The sequence below is a fragment of the Molossus molossus genome, unplaced genomic scaffold (assembly GCF_014108415.1).
Source record: "Molossus molossus isolate mMolMol1 unplaced genomic scaffold, mMolMol1.p scaffold_m16_p_19, whole genome shotgun sequence".
In the NCBI taxonomy this organism is placed as follows: Eukaryota; Metazoa; Chordata; class Mammalia; order Chiroptera; family Molossidae; genus Molossus; species Molossus molossus.
In genome coordinates, this window is record NW_023425354.1 from 31,107,125 (window position 1) to 31,126,406 (window position 19,282).

General features: G+C 53.9%; 1 protein-coding gene across 1 annotated transcript; it reads right to left on the bottom strand.

Moving 5' to 3' along the window:
* Positions 1-1,199: 1,199 nt before the first annotated feature.
* On the bottom strand, positions 1,200-17,159 carry KCNH4 (potassium voltage-gated channel subfamily H member 4). The gene is made up of 16 exons (XM_036269335.1): positions 17,084-17,159; positions 14,998-15,231; positions 14,546-14,692; positions 14,293-14,420; positions 13,220-13,463; positions 12,720-12,877; positions 9,762-9,969; positions 8,421-8,615; positions 7,828-8,027; positions 5,962-6,211; positions 5,141-5,385; positions 4,464-4,502; positions 3,917-4,269; positions 3,544-3,650; positions 2,842-2,915; positions 1,200-1,595 (listed from the first exon to the last, which is right to left on the bottom strand). The coding sequence occupies exons 1-16, from the start codon at positions 17,157-17,159 to the stop codon at positions 1,200-1,202; spliced, it is 3,054 nt and encodes a 1,017-aa protein (XP_036125228.1).
* Between the last annotated feature and the right edge of the window lie 2,123 nt (positions 17,160-19,282).

Below are 19,282 nucleotides of genomic sequence, written 5' to 3' on the forward strand. Positions count from 1 at the left end.
TTGCAAAAAGCCACGGCCTTGAGTGAGACCATGTTGGAAAAGGGGAAAAAAGGCTTTGCTGAGGTCTGGAGGCAGGGGAGGAACAGGGGGTGCTGCTGGGACTGTTTCAAGTTGCTGGCAACAGACGAGACCACCTTCAGTGACAGCCTGCAGAGAGAAACAGAAATGTTGACAGGCCCATGCCCAGGGATAGAAATAGACATTGCTGGGCTCAAAAAATACCCCCTGGGACATAGGAACCCGGAAGCACACACTAAAGCAAGGACTGTAAATTCAAAACCCACAAAGACCAGACAAATAACTCAAATGAGGGAAGTCAGCTGAATGTCAGGGGATGATCAAGAAACCTGGGGACTGTAAAGAAGTGGAGAGTTCAATCCCCATATAAAGAGGACAATGGGCGCTCAACACCAGCTGATTATTGCCAGGTGGAATATGGATCGCTGGATCCCAAAAATTTTTTTTAGAGAGGCTGGAATAGCTGGGTTTTTATGTGTACTCTCATGATTTTTAATGTTGGAAACTCATTACTATTTTGGAAAAATGCCGAGAGCCAAAGAATATATATCTGGGGGTCATCAGTTTATTTCCTCTGTGGGCTATGAGATCCTCCAGCTTGGGTTGAAGGCCTAAAAAGTCTTGGATCTCAAATGCCAGCCGGGATCTCACACCTAGCCTTCTTGAGGAAACATTGCTCTCGGAATTTCCAGCAGAGACCCAGAGGCTGGGACAGACAACCTCACAATATCACTACGCTATCTCTGCAGTGGAGTCTGCCATCTATCCTTCTGGCTGTAGACACCAAGATCCTGCCTGCTGTTGCCTCACTCTTCATTTCCCAGGCTGGATCTGGGGCCCCTCCCCATGCCCCCCTGCTCCCTCATCTCTACCTGCCTCCAGGTCCTGAGGAGAAGGCAGGACATCTCATCTGCCCAGCCCAATGGACACCGTGCTCTGTCTCATGCCTGTTGGGTTCCATGGCCTTAGGTGGCTCCTCTCCCAGAGGAGGAGGATAGGAGAAGGTTTGGAAAAGGGTAGAGGGTCGGAAGTGACCAGGCTTTGTGAAAAAGTCCTGAGAATTCAGAGCCAACCAGACTAGCTGGTGGCTGCTGACCCCAAGGCAGGAGGCCATGGGCTCAGTCCCTCTGGATGGCAGGTGGCAATGACCACCCTAGATAGAGCCAGGGCCAGGGCCAGGGTCAGTGGAATGTGTCTGACCTGGACCGGAAGCTGTGCCTCAGGAGGCTTGGGGTTGGGAATGAGGCCTCTGGCACTGGAGAGGGTCCCAGAGGATCAGGTTCTGAGGGGTAGGGGGACAACATGTAGGGTCTGAGGTTGGGGTGGGCAGCCCCCATCTCTGCTGTCCCCACGGTGGCTGGGCAGTGGATCTCAGCAAGAGTAGTATCCTGGAGGCTAGACGGTGGTCCCGACAGACAGGGAGAGATGCGTGGAGGTCTCAGCTTGAGGCATGGAGTGTCTGAGGGCCCAGCTGAGATTGTTGGGTGGCCTGGGGGACCCAGCCTGGCCTGGAGCAGGCCCATCATGTGTCGGAGCTCCTGGTTGAGCTGAGACACTTCTTGGTTGAGGCGGGAGATCTGTTGAAAACACATCAAATTGTTTCCCAGGTGTCACAACAATCACTACCCTCCTAGGTGCACCTCCCTCTACAGTTTACAAAGTTCTTTCATAACTACTCTCTGCTCATGGCCACCCTGAGAAGAAGGAAGGGCAGGGGTTATTGGTGTCTAGATGTAAATACCCCAGCCACTTTCCAAAAAAGATTATGGACAGCAGCTATTGCCATCCTCCCAGACACCCCACTTTTACAAGATGTAGAAAGATGTGCTCAAAGAGATTGCATGGCTTTGAAGCGACAGATGTAGTCTTACTGTCAGATGATCCCGTCACACAAGCTCAAGTGTTTTTTCAAGTTTTAGGGAGTACAGAATCAACGGAGAACAGAATCAACGGAGAAACTTATAAAAATGAAAATTTCTGGGCCCTACCCCAGACGTTGCAAATTAGGTGAGACCCAGGAGTCTACATTTTACCAGGTTTTCCAGGTACCAGTAGACACTCCAGTGTGGAGCCGCTGGCCTAGACATGTGAGCAAAAGCAGGGCTGGTCCTCAATCTTGCTGAACAGGGGCTGGCCCCACCTCCAGCCCCAGACCCCTCCCCGGCCCAGATGCTCTCCTGGGAAGCTTGATGTTTATCAGAAGGAGGGAAGCCAACTCCCAAGGGCTGGGCCTGCTTCGCTGTGGTGACAACTCTGAGATCCCTGGGGAGGAGGCAGAGGCAGAGCCTCCACCTACAGCTTCTGGGCTCTTCCTGAGCAGGATTCAGATGTCGGGCTCCAGGTCTGGCCTCTCAGCCTCCCGGTCCTCTGGCTGCCGTGTTTGCTTAGCTCTCATTTCCCAGGGCTGGGATAAGGGAAAGGCCTGGAGCATTATGACTTGGTTGGGCCCATTCCATGCAGAATATCCCACAGTGGTGCAGGGAGGAGAGGCCCTCTTTCCAGGCTGGACAACCTGAGCCAGCTGGGAAAGAGGGGAAGCAGAGGTCACTGAGTACTTAGACTGTGCCCAGGGGTGGGCTGGGCATGTGTGCGCTCTCACTGCATCCTCACAACAACTCAGGGAAGAATGGATTATTTCTCTCATTTTTACATGAGGAAATAAAAAATCAGAGTGGTCGTGGGACTTGCCCAAGGTCATCCAGCTAGTGTGAATGTTTAAATTCAGGATTCTGACTCCAAATCCTGAAATGCTTTTTTATGAAGCACGTCTCTGATCCCAAAATGATATCCCAAAGTTGGAGGGAGGAACCAGCCCCAACCGACCTCCTGGTTCAGCCTGCAGACCTTTTCTTTCACCTCCTCAGTCTCAGTGGCCAGTTCCTGGCTGGGCCTGGGCCCTGCAGGCAGAATGGGGTGAAGGGACACAGTAAGTGTAGGAAGCATAAGTCTACAGCTTGGGCTGGGCCCCCTCCTGTCGCTGGGTAGGCAGAGAGCAGGGAGAAAGGAAGCTCTGGGATTAGAATGATGGGGAAACCAAATTCTGAGGCTGGTTTTGAGGCCCTATGACTTTCCCAGTCCCCCCACCCTCCTAGACCCTCCAGATCTTCTTTTTGATACCTGAACATAGCGTGCTCTTGTCATGCCTTTATGCATCTCAACAATTGCCTTACTCCTCCCCTCAAACTCCTACTCACCCTTTAAGACCCCACTCAAGAGTCTCCTCCTCTAGGAGAGAGAGAGTTAGGGGAGCTCTCCTTTCCTGCCTCTCAGCCCTGTTCTTGTCTCAGTTGTGGTGCTCAGCACGTTGTTCTGGAATCATTCATTTGAGTAGGCAGGTGTCTCCCCACTAGACTGGGAGTTCACTAGGAGTGTGGGCCAGGTCTGGTTTATCTGTGCATTCCTAGCACAGTACCTGGCACATGGTAGTCCCTTACTACATGTGGGATGGACAGATGGATGAATGATGAATGAATGAGTAGCAGATGAATTGGTGACTATGAGTTGAAGCCCACTGGTGGCCCTTACCTGTAGGAGGAACCTGAGAGGGGGGCCTAGGGTGCTCAGGCTTCCTGCTGAACTGGAATGTAGGGGCCTCCGCTGTGCTGCCAGAGTCTTCAATGCCATCCACTATCCTGGGACAGGGGCAGTGGTCATCAGTTCCACGGGGAGAGGTTAAGGGCCAGAGCAGAGCAGGCAGAGGGTGAATGGGGACAGCAGTGCCAGGGAGCTGGGGAGGAGCAAGGTCAAAGGGGTGGGGTGGGGTTGTAAGCTGTGGTAGATCAGGAAGCGCACAGTGGGCACATGGGGCAGAGATGGGAGGAGCACTGGGGATAGAGCCCAGAGAAGGTTCTGGAAGCCAGCAGTGGTATGGGGAAGGCAGGGGAGGCTGGTGTCTCACCGAGGACTGAGGTCCGAAGGTCCAAAGGTTCCCAGTGGAGGAATAAGAAGCTGGGGGGGCTTCCTGACAGCAGAGCCCCTGGAGGGGCCATGAGAGGAGGGGCTGTGGCCTGGGCCAGCCAGGGCAGGGGACGGGAATGGGGACAGGGAAGAGGAGGAGACAAGGGCTGAGAATGGGGGCAGCTCCTCGCCCAAAAGGCTGATCAGGGAGCCCCGGGGCCGTGCTGGGCTAAGGTTGGGCAGCAGGAGGGGCCGGCGGGGCCTGGGACCACCTCCAGGCTCCAGCCCAACCTCAGCCTCTGAGATGGATGGCAGGATCTTGTCTGAGGAGGAGCCGAGGCTTTCTGAGCAGGGCTGTGGGCAGAGGGGGCAGCTGATGTTGCAGGGCACTGAACGACAGGCCCCTTCATTGAGCAACCGTCGTCACTGGCAGATGCTTCTCCCCAGCCCCTCTCCCTTCTCCCTGCAGCAGAGGAGCCAAGGGAAGGTGCCTCCACTCCCAACCTCCCCCCATGCAACCTTAACTCCGCTCAGGAAAGGAGTGTTACCTGGGAGAGCCGAGGGGATCGGGAGAAGCGGCTGAGGCCCTGTTGGGACAGAGGGGATCCAGCTTACTCACGCCTCCCTACTCCATTAGTGCGAAAACCTCCTAGTGACACCCATCAGTGTTGTAGTGTTTGAGAACATGGGGCCTTTGAGTGGATTTGAGTCAGAGATACCTCCGACTCTGACTCAGAGAAATCCTGAGTGGAAAGTCAGGGTGAAAAGCAGTAAAAGACAAAGGCCTAGGGTGTACCCTGCAGACCTAAACCAAAATGGGCTCAGGAAACATTTGGTGAGTGAGGAAGCCCCAGGGGATGGTGCCCAGTTCAGAAAGGGACTTCGTGGAGGGGGAGCACACAAGGGGGATTGTTTCCAAAGTGGAGGTCCTTTGGGGAATCTGGAGTGAAGCTGAGGGTTGTCAAACAGGAGATGGGTCAGTACAGTTGGAAGTAAAGGTGGTGAGAGATGATGGTCCATGGGTTGGGTGATGGCCAATGGAGTAGGGTCAGTGGGGTTGGAAGATGTTAAGCGTAGAAGGGGCAATGAATGGGGGTGCCTGGGGTTGAGAGAGGATGTTTTCAAAGTGGAAGGCAATGCATGAGGCTCGCTCTGGGGCTGGGGGAGGTCTACTTTGAAGGAAGGAACCTCAGAGAAGACGGAGGTCATAGGGGTGTCTACATACATTGGTGTCAGAGCCCTGGCGCAGGTTGAAGGTGAGGTCCCGGGGCAGGCCAGCCCGGAAGGCAGCCCCATACTCAGGATAGAGCTTCAGGACCTCAGCCAGCCCTCGGCTGCTCAGCTGCTGCAGGCCACAGTAGGTCAGTGCCTTCACGTCAGCGCTGGTCTTCAGCACACAGCTTGAGCCTGCTCCTGACCCAGGCTCCTGCCCTGGCTCAGTGGTATCTGCCCCAATCAGGTCCCCCTTCCCTGTGGGTAAGGGATGGGGACAGTGAGCTGGGGCCAGTCAGCTGGGACAGAGGGACCAAGAGGATATACCTAGGCAATGGATTTGAGGGGTAGTCAGTGTGTTTGAAGAATGGTTGAAGGTGGGTCAATCAGTGGGATTGGTAGAACTGATCAATGAAATTGGGAAAAGGTCAGTGGAGAATGACTGGTGAAGTTGCGAGGCAGTTAATGAGGGATGTCAGTAAGCCAGGAGGAATGATCAGTTGAATTGAATGATCAACAAAGAATGGCAGACAGGTCAGTTAAAGAATAAAGGTCAATGGAGTTGAAGGTCAATGGTGAAGAATCAACTGATTTGGGGGACAGTCGCTGAGGAAGGGTTGATGGGTTGAGCTGATGGCCAATTGGATTAGGGGAGAGTCCAAGGGGAACTGTCAAAAGAGGATAGTAGTAGGGTGAAGGGACCAATAAAGAGTACTCCTCAGCAGGAATTCCAGATATCCACTAGGAGTAGCCCAGTCCCTAGATTCTTGGCCACTCCCAAGGCCTCTGGGGGAAGGTTCCAGGGTAGGTAGTAGGGGGTGGTGGGATCCTTACCCAGGATGGCCAGCACCATGTTGTCACGAAGCACCTCAAGGGAGCCTGAGCAGACATAGTAATGTGCCTGCAGAGCGTCCCCACAGCGCAAAAGGTACTCGCCCGGAGCACAGAACGAGGTCTTGATGTGCAGGGAGAGGGCCCGCAGGCAGCCTCTGCTGGCTGCTCCAAACAGCGGCAGCTGCAGGATCTCCCGATTCAGATGCATAGCAATGTCAGCTCTCAGCTCATCCGGAAAGTCACGCAGTAACTGCATAAGGGGCATAGGTCATTTTGGCCAACCCCCCTGCAGCTGCTACTTGATTTCTACAAATGTGCTAAGCTGTCTCCAAGGAAATAGCTCCAACTTGCTCTCTACTTTGAAGTTACCCATTTCTTACCTTCCAGAAGACTTCTGTGTGTCTAACCTCAATTTTACTTGTGTGTGGACCTCCCAACCTAACTGCTGGGGCAGAGACTAGGTCTCTTCCAGTTTGTCCACTGACCTTGGTTACACACACTGGTCACTCACTCATACATGTCCTGATTACTCTACCCCACATATGCAAGGACCATCCCTGGTGGGTCAGCCTCAAACTGGAAGTCAGGAGACTAGAAGTTAGCTCTGCTCCTAAATCCCTGTGGAACTTGAGCAATCCTTATCCTCTTTCTGGGCCATTTGTAAATTGCAGGGTTACACTAGACCTTGAATACTACCAACAACCTCCTAGGAGCCAAACTTAATGTTCACAGTTCCATCCTTATGTTATGGATGGCCTGCTCTCTTATCCCCATTGCCTCCCCAGGCTCCTCTTCCTCAGCATACCTTCTTGGCTCTCTCTTAACTTCCCACATTCTCCCTGCATCACGAAAACCAGCTCTATGACTTCCCCATTCCCTATGAGCCTGGAGCCCTACATCTGGGTCCAAACCCATATTTTCAACTACCTCCGGGGCACACTCCACCTAGATCTCCCATAGGCACCACACTCTCATCATGACCCCACATTAGACTCTCATTTTCACCCCTAAGTACAATCTTCCTCCTGTAATGCCCCTTCCCCCAAGCCAGAAACCTGGGAATCAGTCTGAACTCCTCTTCTCCAACCAGGATCACCAGGTCCCATGGCACCTGCTCTCAGAAATACCTCCTAGCTCCCCAGGCCACTCCCCAACCTAGACATTTTGCAGGATAAAATTTAAAGTCAAGGGCCTCTATGAGCTGGGCCTGCCTCCCAGACTCTTGCACTCCTCTCCCACTCCGCCCTGCACAGTGCTCACACTACTGTTCCTGAAGGCTCACTGAACTGCTTTTAGTTCCCTCGACTCCCTTGCTCTTTGGTGTCAACATTTCTAGATCTGAGTTCCTATTGCTCTTTCTGCTTGGAATGGCCTTCTGGTGGCAGGCCGATCTCCTTCTTGTCCTCCACAGTGTCCCCTCTTCTGTGCCCCCTTCCCTGACTCCTCCAGGCCCAGACACAATGGGGATCCCAAGTGGCACATACATCCCTCCAGCACAGTCCCATTCACTGTGTAATTTATTTACTTGTCTGCCTCCCTTACCAGACGGTTTTCTCCCTGAGGGAAAGAGCGGAGTGTGCTCACCTCCGAGCTCCCTGTGTCCAGCACATTAGCTGGCCCACAGCAGGTGCTTGGGAAATGTTGGCTGAAGGGAGCATGGCATTAGTTAAGGTCTGAGCTCCCTTTCAGGTCCCGAATTCTAGTGCACAGGAAAAGGGATGTGGATTTGGGTGGGTGCATGCCCTTGGGAATAACACCTCACCTCCCTGGACCCCATTTGCCTCCATTCCAAACCTGGAGAGGCTGTGTGTGACCCCTTCCCCATTGCACGCCGTTCGGCGCGGACCAGGAGTCCCGGCACACTACCTCATTGGCGTCGATGCCACTGTTGATAGCCCACGTGGTCTGGAAGTACTCGAGCATGCGCTGCTTGAGCGGCCGCGGCAGGCGGTGCACGCGGATGAAGTCCTTCAGGTCCTTCATGCGGCTGTGGTAGAGCGAGCGGCGCGAGTACATGCGCTGGATGATGGCCGTCACGTTCCCGAACACCACGGCGTGCATCAGCGCTGCAGCGTGGGCGATGGGCAGCAGGTCAGGGTGGCCACCTGCTCCCAAACCACCCTGCCCTGGACGGGTTTCTGGGTTCCTGGGGAAGGGCAGGAGAGCCATTGGGCTCCTATGTGACCACTTAGTGCCAGGTGCTGGCGTGGGGAGGAGAACAGAGAGTGGTCCTGAGAGGGGTCATACCTGATGCTCCTCTCATGCCCCCCCATTAGGTCATGAACTTGAGTTTCCCTCCCCCTTAGCAAGAAGCCACGCCTGTTTGTGGCATTCCCCCAGGACCAGCATGTAGTAGGTGCAGAGGAGACATCTAGGAATGAATGCCGGACTGTCTGGATGGCCTTTTTTGGGCCCCAAATTCCCTATCCGCACGCTGGGCTTGGCACGCCCGGCCTCACCGCCTATGAGCATAGTGCAGATGGAGAAGATCTTCTCAATGTCAGTGTTGGCGCACACGTTGCCAAAGCCCACGCTGGTGAGGCTGCTTAGCGTAAAGTAAAGCGCAGCAATGTAGGCACTGCGCCGAGACGGTCCTCCGGCGGAGCCGTTGACATAGGGCATCTCCAGCCGCTTGCCCAGCTCATGCAACCAGCCTGGGGAGTAGAGGGATGCAAGGAACCCGGGCTGCACCAGCGGTGGAGAACTGGGTTTCCCTGAGCTGCCTGCACTTGACTTCGGCCAAGTATTTACAGAGGCGAGGGAAGGTTTGCATGGGGTAGCACAGGAAATGTGAGGAGCAGCCTCAGCCTGGGCCTCCCCACCGTGAAATTGGTTACAGTTGCAGTTCAAGGCTACAGACTCCCTACACTGAGGACTGTTCAGAGGCCTCTGCTACTCTCTAATAGTTTATTGAGCGCCTCCTGTGTACAGGCTGCTGGAACTTGACCCAGGCAGACATTCTGCCTGCCCTGGTGGAAATTACAGTCTGGAGGGGAAAGAGACATGAAATACATCATTACAGGTGGGAGGTGAGCTACTAAAAGGAAACTGTAGGGTATCTTAAGAGTCAAACTGGGTTAGGGAGAGCCAACACAATGGGTTGGGGGAGAGTATGGTTCCTGAAAGGCTCCCTTAGGGCAGAGCCTTTTAGCTGAGACTGCAAGGAATAGACAAGTTACCTAGGAGAAGGGAGGGGAGGCAAAGGAAAAGAATTCCAGAGAAGAAAACATGTTCAAGGCCCAAAGTGAGAAAGCAGTACAACTTGGGAGCTGGAGGGAGGCCAGGGTGGCTGCAGCACAGGGGGCATGGGATAAAGGGGAGCCAGATGGGGACAAAGAAGGCTGCAGCACTGTGTAGGGTGGGCACTGAGTGTGGACTGTATTTTGATGGCAGTAGAGAGCTACCAGAAGGGGCCAGGGTGGGGGTACTGCTCCCTCTGCCCTACACACTTTCCCTACTACCTGAGTGTGGACTGTATTTTGATGGCAGTAGAGAGCTACCAGAAGGGGCCAGGGTGGGGGTACTGCTCCCTCTGCCCTACACACTTTCCCTACTACCTGAGTGTATCCCATACTGTATTTTGATTGCCTATCACCAGTCTTGTTCCCCTGCTAGGCTGTGAGGTCCCCCTGAGGTATACCCTTTGTCTTCAAATCCGTATACCCATGCTCCAGAAGGAGCTCAATGCATGTTGGTTGGCTGAAAAGAGGAATGTGGGTGGTGGAGGCATCAGCTTGGGTGCCTGAGTGGGCAGGGCAGGTGGATGGGTGGTCAGTGAAAGTCTGGGGTCAGTGGCTCACCGATGTCCCAGAGCAGCGCATCGTTGGCCTCCATCTCTTGGCGCCCGATGACATACCAGACACAGGCCATCCAGTGGGCAAGGAGTGCAAAGGCAGACATGAGCAGCGTGAGCACCACAGCGCTGCACTGTGAGTACCGCTCCAGCTTCTGCAGCAGCCGCAGCAGCCTCAGCAGCCGCACTGTCTTCAGCAGGTGCACCAGCGATGTCTGCAGGAGTGCAGCGGGGGCGGCTGTCAGAGGCACAGCTCTTCAGAGCCTCCATGGCCCCCCATGTCCCGCCCCAGCATCTTGCCATCAGATGCCCTGGAGCCTGGGGAAGCTGCTGCAGGAAAAACCATCTCTGTTGTCCTGAGAAGGTGACCAGGAATGCAGTGGGGGTGGGAGTGGGAGAAAAATACTGAAACTAATAATGGCTAACACTTAGTAAGTACTTACTATGTGTCAGAGCTGGGCTAAATATTTGTAATCCTCATCAAAAAAAAATTATGCCTCAGTCCAATTATTATTATTGTTTCCAATTTACAGATGAGTAAACTAAGGCTCAGAGAGGTTAGTGACTTGCTCAAGGTCACAGACCGAGGAAATGATAGAGCTGGGACTCAGAACTGGGCTGACACCAAAGTCCATTTGGTGTCATACTGACAACACCATGGGCTGTGAAAGAGTGAGTCCTGGCCAAAGGCAGGGAATAGACAGAATGACCTCTGGCCCCTGCACAAAGCCCCTGGTGTCCTAGGCACAATCAGCTGTGGACAAGAGCTGGTTGTTAATGACGGCCGCAGTTGTGGTGGGACACATGGAAGAGTGGGGATAGGCAAGGGCTGGGGAAAGTTCCCCTTTTGGTCAGCTGAGATGAGAGGGCCGTGCTGAACTACTGAGGGAAGGAGAGCAGGGACTGAGGGAGCCTGGGCTACAAGATTTCCACCGTCATGGGACTAAATGGGGGTTGGTGGAGCTAGTGGCACCTAAAAGGGTCCTGTAAACATTGGCTAATATTACTGCCACACTGTTTTCACTGTGGTTATTAGTGCTTCAATCAACTTTTCCAATCTTGGAGATGAGGAGCAGGTGGGGGCTTATCTTCTCACTACTGGGCTGGGGCTTTGGGACAGTGCAGGGGTAACCTGGAATGGAGGCCCTTCGCTGGCCTTTCAGGGGCCTCCAGGAGCATCTCTGGCAGCCTTGGCTCCTGAGCCACCTCATGGGACCCTCTCTGGGGCTTAATGCCTGCCCCCAGACCTCAGAGCTCCTGACTTTGGTCCTTCAGGGCTTCCTTCAGTCACCTGTCCTGGGCCCCACTCCCTTGGGGACCTCCTTTCCTTTTCCTTGCACCAGATTGTCCCAGGCCCGACTCCTTCAATTCCACAGCTCTGCCGGTAGCTCCTAATCCTCTCTCTTTGCTCTGCCTCCCTCCAGCCCCGGCACTGTTCCTCACCTCTCTTTATACCAGACCATCCACTCGGGTACCTTGGTTTCCTGGGAAGCAAGGTACTCTGTTGGAAAGAATACTAGACTAGGAGTCTGGAGACCTGGTTCCAGTCTCCTGCCTATCACTGCTACCTGTGTGACCTTCAGCAAGCCACTTAACCTCTCTGAGCCTCTGTATCCATTTCTGAAAAAGGGGGATAAGAGAATCTGCCCTGAAGGGTTAGTGTGAGGCTCCTATGTGATGATGTGTGCAAAAGAATGTAGTACACTTAGTAAAGTGCTCCTAAAGTTACCAGAGGGGGAGGAACTGCCTGGGAAGAGGGACAAGGGGCTCCCTGAAGCTCTCCCTTTCCCCAGGGACAGCTGTCTGACCAGCTGACACAGCCTGGGGGGCACAGGGCATGGGAGCTCTGCCTGGAATGGCTGCAGCCTCAGGGCAGACACACATGTGCACGTGTGTGGGAGCGTGCACACACGTGTACACAGCCAGGAGAAGAGGCCCACAGCTCGTTGGCAGCTAGTTAAATCCGGCTGCGTGTAGGAGGTTTCCCACTATAGCTAAATGTGGCAGAGAGAGGAGTGCACAGGGAAACTGCTCTCCACTTCCCCACCCAAAACCAGGGGGGTCCAGGGACAGCGGGTGGGACTCCCGCCCCCTGGACTGGAGAAGACCTACTATCTACTGTGTAGGTGCAGAGCTGACCACTCAAGGGCATGTCCATGCAGTCCCTAGGGAGCTAGGAGGCCACAGATCTTAGTCCTCTGCCTCCAAACCTACCCTACAACTTCTCCCTCCCTGTCTGGGCTTGCTATGCTGCCCCAAATGCTCTCTCCCCTTATCGCCCGCCAGCCAACTCCTACTCTCCGTCTAGGGTCTAGCTGTACTCTCACCTCCCTCCGGAACCCTTCCCAGGCCCCTCTTGCCTCTGCCAACTGAGGAGCTTTGACCTCCCTGGCACTGGCTAGATTTTAGATCATTTTCACCCATGTCCATGTTCCAGCCTGGAACTCCACGGTCAGCTAGCCCTGTGCCCAGCCTCCGTGTACAATACCAGGGTCTCATTTTCCACTTCATTCACCTCTCCTGTTCCTGCTGTCCCCTTCAGTAGCCCTGTCCCCTCGCCAGCTTGGCTGCTTGGAGGCTGAATCTTTGTCCCTTTTCCCCACAGTGACCATGCCCCACACAGTGCTTTGCAGACAGCTAAATGCTCATCAGTTGTTTGTTCAATAAAAATATGAAAAGTACCACTCATTTGGCATCAGGCCAACACCGCCTTGGTAGCCCTACTTTGTTTTTCATTTGTCTCAGCTTCCCTCAGAGATTGTGAGCTGAGCTCCCCAAGAGCACAGACCCTCTCAGATCCTTCTCAGATCCTAGTGCAGGACTCTGCCCATAACCGATGCCTGACAAATATTCACAGACAGATTGATGGGAAGGACTGAGTCGGGGTTTGGAGTCAATCCCTTAATGGGAGTTGCTGTGCTGAAGTCGGGAGGTTAGGCTGCATGGTGGTACGAAGGGCACTCACCACGGTGATGTTGAAGACGTAAAGCAAGTCAAAAGGCAGAGCAGCAATAAGGTCGACAAAGAACCAGGTGGCCAGGTAGTGGAGGCCAATGGAACGCGGAGAAGAGACCACCTGGCCAGACTGGGACACATAGGTGGTGCGGAAGTTCAGGATGATATCTGGGGGTGCAAAAGGCTGTTACTAGGGTGTCTTAGCCTAGAAACTCAGGCCAAGGGACCAAGGATCTGGGTTAGTTGGGAAAAGCCTTAGAGATCCAGGATGGAGTTAGAGGCAGGAATGGGGAAGACAGATTGGGCTTTTGGCTGGTCCTTAGGGAGGAGACGTCTAGAGGCACAAGGCTGTAGGGGACAGGAGTCAGGGCACATGGACCATTAGGGCGTAAAGACCCAGGGATTGATGGGCTCTGAATGACTGGGTCCTGCAGCCCAGGATAGAGTGAGGCTTGGATGAGGGGGTCTCTCCAGCCCACCCACCAGGGTATGTGGGGCAGAGGGTCTAACCCAGAATGAAGAGCATCTCCACAGCGATGTCACTGACAAGGGTGTGTCTGGAAGTGATGGGGGTGTCGTCATCACCCAAGAAGCAGATATTGTAGGGGACGGTGACCGCAACATAGAAAGTGGCGAGGAGGATGAGGCCATCCCATACAGCCTTGGGGATGCTGTAGTGGAGGAGGAGGCAGCGGGTCCCCCCCACGGAGGCCACCTTGTACTCAGGCACTGATGGCTTTGATTCAAACACATTCTAAGGGAAGAGGAGTAGTGATTAGGGATATTTGGAGGGAAAAGGAGCCAAGGCTGGTGGAGGGAGAGGAAGGAAGGGGATGGGGAACAGGAGAAGTGTTCTCTGCAGACACAATCATTTGAAGAGATAGAAGGTGCAGGAGAGGGGTCAGGGGTTGGCACCCCACACTTCCTTCCTCTGCCAAGCTATTGCTCAGGCCTCTTTTTGAGTCAACCATGTTTTGTGGGGAATATTTTAAGGTATGACCTTCATCCTGCTTAAGGATATGATGAAAAATCAGACACATACCCTAGCTTGAGGGGTCACTAGCTTCTTCCTCAAGTTCATCTTGGGTTCTGAGGGCCCAGTGGGGGATTGGTATATCCAGGAGTGAGGGGAGGCTAGCATAGCTCTCCATTCCCTCTAGCCCTAAGAGACTAAACAGAGGGTTAGAGTCTCAATCCTGTGGCTTTATCAGGGTCCTAGGAGTGGTACACAGGGCTAGGTGTGAGGCCCTCAATGGGGGCTTTCTCCCCAGGATCACAGCTTGTTATTCCACCCCTCCCCCATAGGGTAACCTTATCAGCCAGAGGTAGGTGATATAATTGCTGCTAGAGCCCAGCCTTGTGACAACTTCTGATCAGAGTAATGGCAATCACAAGGAATCAAGGGACATGAAAATTGAAGGAGATGAGGGGGGACATGTGATAGAGCAGAGTTGGACAAGAGAAATGGGCAGACAAAGGGACAAGTCACTGGAGGGAGACCAGAGAGACAGGGAAACAGGGAGACAGTAACAGAGTGCCTCAGCATCATGGCTGGGAGATGCTGGGCTTGAGACAGGACTCACATTATTGATTTTCATGCCTCCCTGGCCCCGGCGGCGAAAATGGCCAGTCAGTCTGTGTAGGACAGTGCGGCTCTGTCTCTTGGCGAATCGAAGTCTTGAGCTGGCTCCCCTCCTGCCATGGGAGTTTTCTATTGGGAAGAAGGATATAGAGATAAGTTGTGGCATATCCCATGAGGCTGGGTAGGGAGAGGTCTGTGTGACCTTGGGCAAGGACCTCTGACCATTTGCACCTTCTCCCCAGACTTGCAGTTACCATGATTACTGTCCCCATGGCTTCTTGAGGGACCAAGTCCTGGGCCTCCACTCTGAGTGATGTCCTTGAAGGAAAAGAGGAAAAGCACAACCTCCCCCATCTCATTCTTGATGGGCATCATGTCCAGGAGACACCAAAAAGCTGAGCCTGTATGTGTGGAAACATGGAGGGGGCAAGTGAGCGACCTATGGCATCCCTAACCCCCCTTGGCTCCTGGGCATAGTCAAAAGGTTTGGCAAAAGTTTAGAGCTGGAAAGAACCCAGATATTATGTTAGCCGACTTCTTCATCTTCTAGATGGGTGAACCAAGGCCCAGAGGGGGTTAGGGATACATGAGTGTCATACAGCTTGTGGCAGTGCGGGGACCAGCACCCAGGTATTCACTGTGCCAAGTGGACTTTGGGTAAATCCTGGAGTCTGGGTAGGGCTTCAGGGCAGGCCAGTCCCCTCACCATCCTTCCGGTAGAAGCAAATTTCAGCCCGGTGCTCCTGATGGCCCTCCAGGGCCTTGTGAAGCCTCTGCAGGGCTGGCTCACTGGTCTCTGGACCATAGAGGAAACGGCAGCTGCACGTTTTCTGCATTACCTCGGTGCGCCCGTAACCTGTGAGCTCACAAAAGCCGTCAGAGCAATAGACGATGGGAAAGCCCCTTGGGCCCTGTGCATTGGCTAGTAGGAAGTTACTGTCTGTGGGAAGAAGAGGTCAAAATCAGATCAAAGCCAGGAGGGGAGCTCAGCTGCCAGGTGGGCAGTACCTCCCCCAAACTATTGTCAGAGCTGGAAGCTGCCAAGGCTTCCATGTGATCCCTGGATCCCTCTTTGGGATATTCTGAAATAAGAATAAGAAGAAATACAGCAAAAGGACAAGAACTTAAGGGTGGCCTGGAACTGGAACAGGGACTGCTAGGGGATTGTTGAAAGAACCCCAAGAGTTCATGCAGTTCATCCCTCTGCCTTCAAGCTAGTGGGTTGTTACTGTGGGAGCATGGTGAGTTGGGCTCCAGCACACCCCTTCTGCTGCTTACTGATTGGGTAACCTTGGGCAAGTTCATTAACTCCTCTGTGTCTCAGCTTCCTTATCTGCAAAGTGGGGGACAATATATCTTCCTCACATGGTCCTTGTGAGAGTTACATGAGTGATCTGGGTAAAACCTCTGGTAACATAGTCTGTGCTACGGCGAGAAGGTGAAATGGCTCCCCCACACTTGCACAGCTTTCAAAGCACGTCCATAGCCACTACCCTGTCATACAGTTAGAAAGTGGAGAGGGCAAAGATTTTGGTGATATAACACCCATTTTATTGATAGGAAACAAAAAGGCAGAGATGACCCAAACTCACAAATCTCCTTTGTGGGAGGAGAGAGACAGTAATGAGTAGAGTCCTCATTCCCTGCCTCCCAAGAAAGGACCTCTTTTTAGCATCCCTTTACCTAATTTCAAGTACTCAAAGTCTGACAGGATTGGGCGATGATGTTGTGGCTCCAGCAACCGCAGCAGCAGGGTCCTGAGCTAGCTCCCTCCAGTTCCAGTGGGTGGGAGGCCACAGAGGGAGGGGCTCTATGGGCCATGCAGGGACAGAATCTCAGCTGAGGGAAGGGGCTGGAGACACAACCAGTACCAGGGCGCTAGGAAGGGTGAGTGTCTGGGGGTGGGGTGGCTGATGGGGACACTGAGGGTGTCTGGGAGGTGCTGGGCCCTGTGCAGCAGCCTCCTTCCTCCATCCCAGAGCTTGTTGCCCTGGTGATGGGCGCTATGGAAACAAGGGAGGCCTGTGTGGAGGAAGGGTGGGGAGGCGGGTAGGGCCCCCAGCAGCTCAGTTTCCGCCCTCAGGTACCCCTCCCTCTATCTTCCAGATCCCGGTGAGGGTGCCTAGAGGGTCAGGCAGAGATCTCTAGGCAGCAAAGTAGGAAAAGAGAAAGGCGGGCAAGGAGGAGTGTGGCTGTCCAAGGTGCTGAACCTGGGAACCAAACTGGGGTGGGCGAGCAGGGAGTTCCCTTCCTCACATGGACCACCCCCTCCTCCTGCCTCACCTCCCTCAGACACAGACGCGCCACGATTTTGGGGTGCGTGACCTTAATCTAAACTAGGTCTTGCTGAAGTCTGATCTTCTCTCTCTCCCTCCCTCTCTCTTTTTCCTGGGGGGAGGGGATGCTGGAGCCGTCAGGGATTAATTAGACTCCTGACCAGTTCGTCCGACCTCCTCGTCTCGGATACCTCCTTACGCGGCCCCAGACAGCAGAGCTCTGCCCCGGAGTGGGCCGTTCCTAAGGCCTCTCCTCCGTTTTGCCCCACAAAGAGCCTTTCTTACTTCCAGTCACACCCCTTATCTTGTCCCCCCGCACTTTTTGCCCTCTCCCCATCTCCCCTCACAGAGCGCTCAGTCCTATTCCTTTACCGCGGTTTCGGGAGTTCCTAGACCCTCTCAACTCCACTCTCCCTTCTCGCCTCGGGTCTCACCACATCCGAAAGACCCAAGCCGGCCTCGGAGGAGTCCTGCCTCCCGGCACGAGCCCCCAGCCTCAGCCTCGGCCCCACTCACGCGTGCCGTCGAAGCGGGTGGCGATTGTATCCAGGAAGGTGTTTTGCGGGGCCAGCAACCCCTTCATGACCGGCATGGCCTCAGGGAGCGAGTTGGAGCCACGGCGCTGGGGAGCGTTCAGCTCGGCCCGGCCCAAAGGCGCGCACTGCCGATGGGGCCGGGGCGCCCCATGCGCCCGCTTGCCTCCTACTATCCCTCTAACCACTGCCGCCTCTCTGCTCCGAACCCCGCTGCTTTTGGCTCGGCTGGGCGCCGCCTCGGTGGTTCTTTTCCCCACAGGCCAGGTTCTTTTCCCGGGACTCGGCCCGCGCCCGCCACGTGGCCCCGCACGGGGAGGGGCCACCAATGACACCCAAACCTCCCTCCGCGGCCCTCCTTCGGGAGGGGAGCGGCCCACGCGAGTCTCTCGCAGAGAGACTTCGAGACACGCCCACCAGGAGCAGAGGTGGGAGGGGCTTGAGTGTCAGGCACGCCTCTTCCCGGGTAGCCACGCCCTCAGGCGTGATTCCCTGGCGCTTCTTGTGGCTCCGCCCCACGGGTTTCCCCGCGTTCCGCCCACGCTGGGAATGGTACCTGATTCACAGTGCTGCCTGCTGGAGTTGAGCTATTTTGCAGCACTCCCAGGTACCTGTGCTCCAACGTGAGACAGCAAGGGTTAAAGAGGCTGTGCCTCAGTTTGCGTAGGGCACACTGGCAAATTCTGCCTCTGAGCCCCGCAGGGTGGATGAAAAGAGCTGTGGAGTCCACCGGGTAGAGCCCTCGCTTTGCCATTTAACTAAATATGTGACTTGGCCTCTCTGAGCCTCACTTTTCTCATCTGTAAAATGCAGCTAATAATTTTTACCCCATGCAGTTGTGAGAATTTAATAGCATATTGTATGTCGTTGGCACAAAATATGTTGAGCAGTTTTCTCCCTATTCTTCCTCTTCCTATTGTCTTGATTTCACCCCTCTTCTCTCCGTTGCTATTCAAATGAAGGAGAGGATGGAAGAAAGTTTGGGGAAGAGAAAGATAGTTTCAAGATGGATAGAGTCAGTTTGCAAATCTCCAAAGTTGAACTGGTGGACTTTGAACTCCATATTTTCCAAGATTTAACCAGTACAGCAGCAAGAAGAATCCAGGTAAGACCAGACACAGGACTTTTTTTTTTTTACCACAGAAGCAGAAAATTACTGGGGCAGCTGAGCATGGAGGCTCAGGGTGACTGCTTCCCAGAACAAAATAGCTAAAACCAGTGAAAATGGAAAGATGGTCTCGGGAGAGGGCAAACCACTTGTGTCCCTCCTTCCCCCCAGAGTCTGAGACGCACATTAGATTGCTTAAAAGTGCCACACCTTTCTGTGTCTGTACTTTTGGGTTTATATTAGTTCCCCAGAGCTCCTGTAACCAAGTACCACAAACTGGGTACTTAAACAACAGAAATTTATTGTCGCACAGTTCTGGAAGCTAGAAGTCCAAGCTCAAGATGATGGCAGGATTGGTTCCTTTAGGAGGCTGTGAGGGAAAACCTGTTCCACACATCTCTTCTAGCTTCTGGAGGGTGGCTGGCAATCTTTGGCTTATAGATACATGACCCACCTCTGCCTTCATGTTCACATGGATTCTTTCTGTGTGCATTTCTATGTCCAAATTCCCCCTATTTATAAGGACACTAGTCATATTGGAGTGGAGGCCCATTCCACTCCAATATGACCTCCTTTTAACTAACATCTGCAACGACCCTACAAATAAGATCACATTTGGAAGTGCTGAGGGTTATAACTTCAACATATGAAATTGGGGAAGAGGCACAATTCAACCCATAACACGTGCGTTCTGATAAAGTTGCAGGAAAAGCTTGCCCCGTCCTTGCATAAGAGCTCGTGACTCCCAGCTACCTACAGAATAAAGTGCAAAGCCTGGGGATTTGTGAGGGCCTTCACTGTCTGGGCTGCACGACCTAACCGCCTCAGCTCCAGTGCCTCACCTCTCCCCACACCTTCTACTCCACGCTCTAGATGATTCATGTTGAACCTCATATTCCTTGCCTTCTCCACAGGCTCTACTCCCAACACTTCCCAGCTGATTAGGCTCCTCTGTGCAGCCTTTCTTGCTCTCCCTTCTTTCTCATGTCTTTCTGTAAAGGGCCAATACAGCAGAGCATCGAGGGACGTGTCCTGCATCCTCCCCTCCAAACATGCACATCTGTAGTTCTTTCC

What these genes read in the sequence shown, in the direction of transcription:
- KCNH4 (XM_036269335.1), bottom strand. Translation starts at nt 17,159, where the DNA reads ATGCCGGTCATGAAGGGGTTGCTGGCCCCGCAAAACACCTTCCTGGAT. An exon ending in CACCCGCTTCGACGGCACGC is followed by an intron (nt 15,232 to 17,083) that starts GTGAGTGGGGCC and finishes TTCTTCCCACAG; the next exon opens with ACAGTAACTTCCTACTAGCC. An exon ending in CCATGGGGACAGTAATCATG is followed by an intron (nt 14,421 to 14,545) that starts GTAACTGCAAGT and finishes TCTTCCCAATAG; the next exon opens with AAAACTCCCATGGCAGGAGG.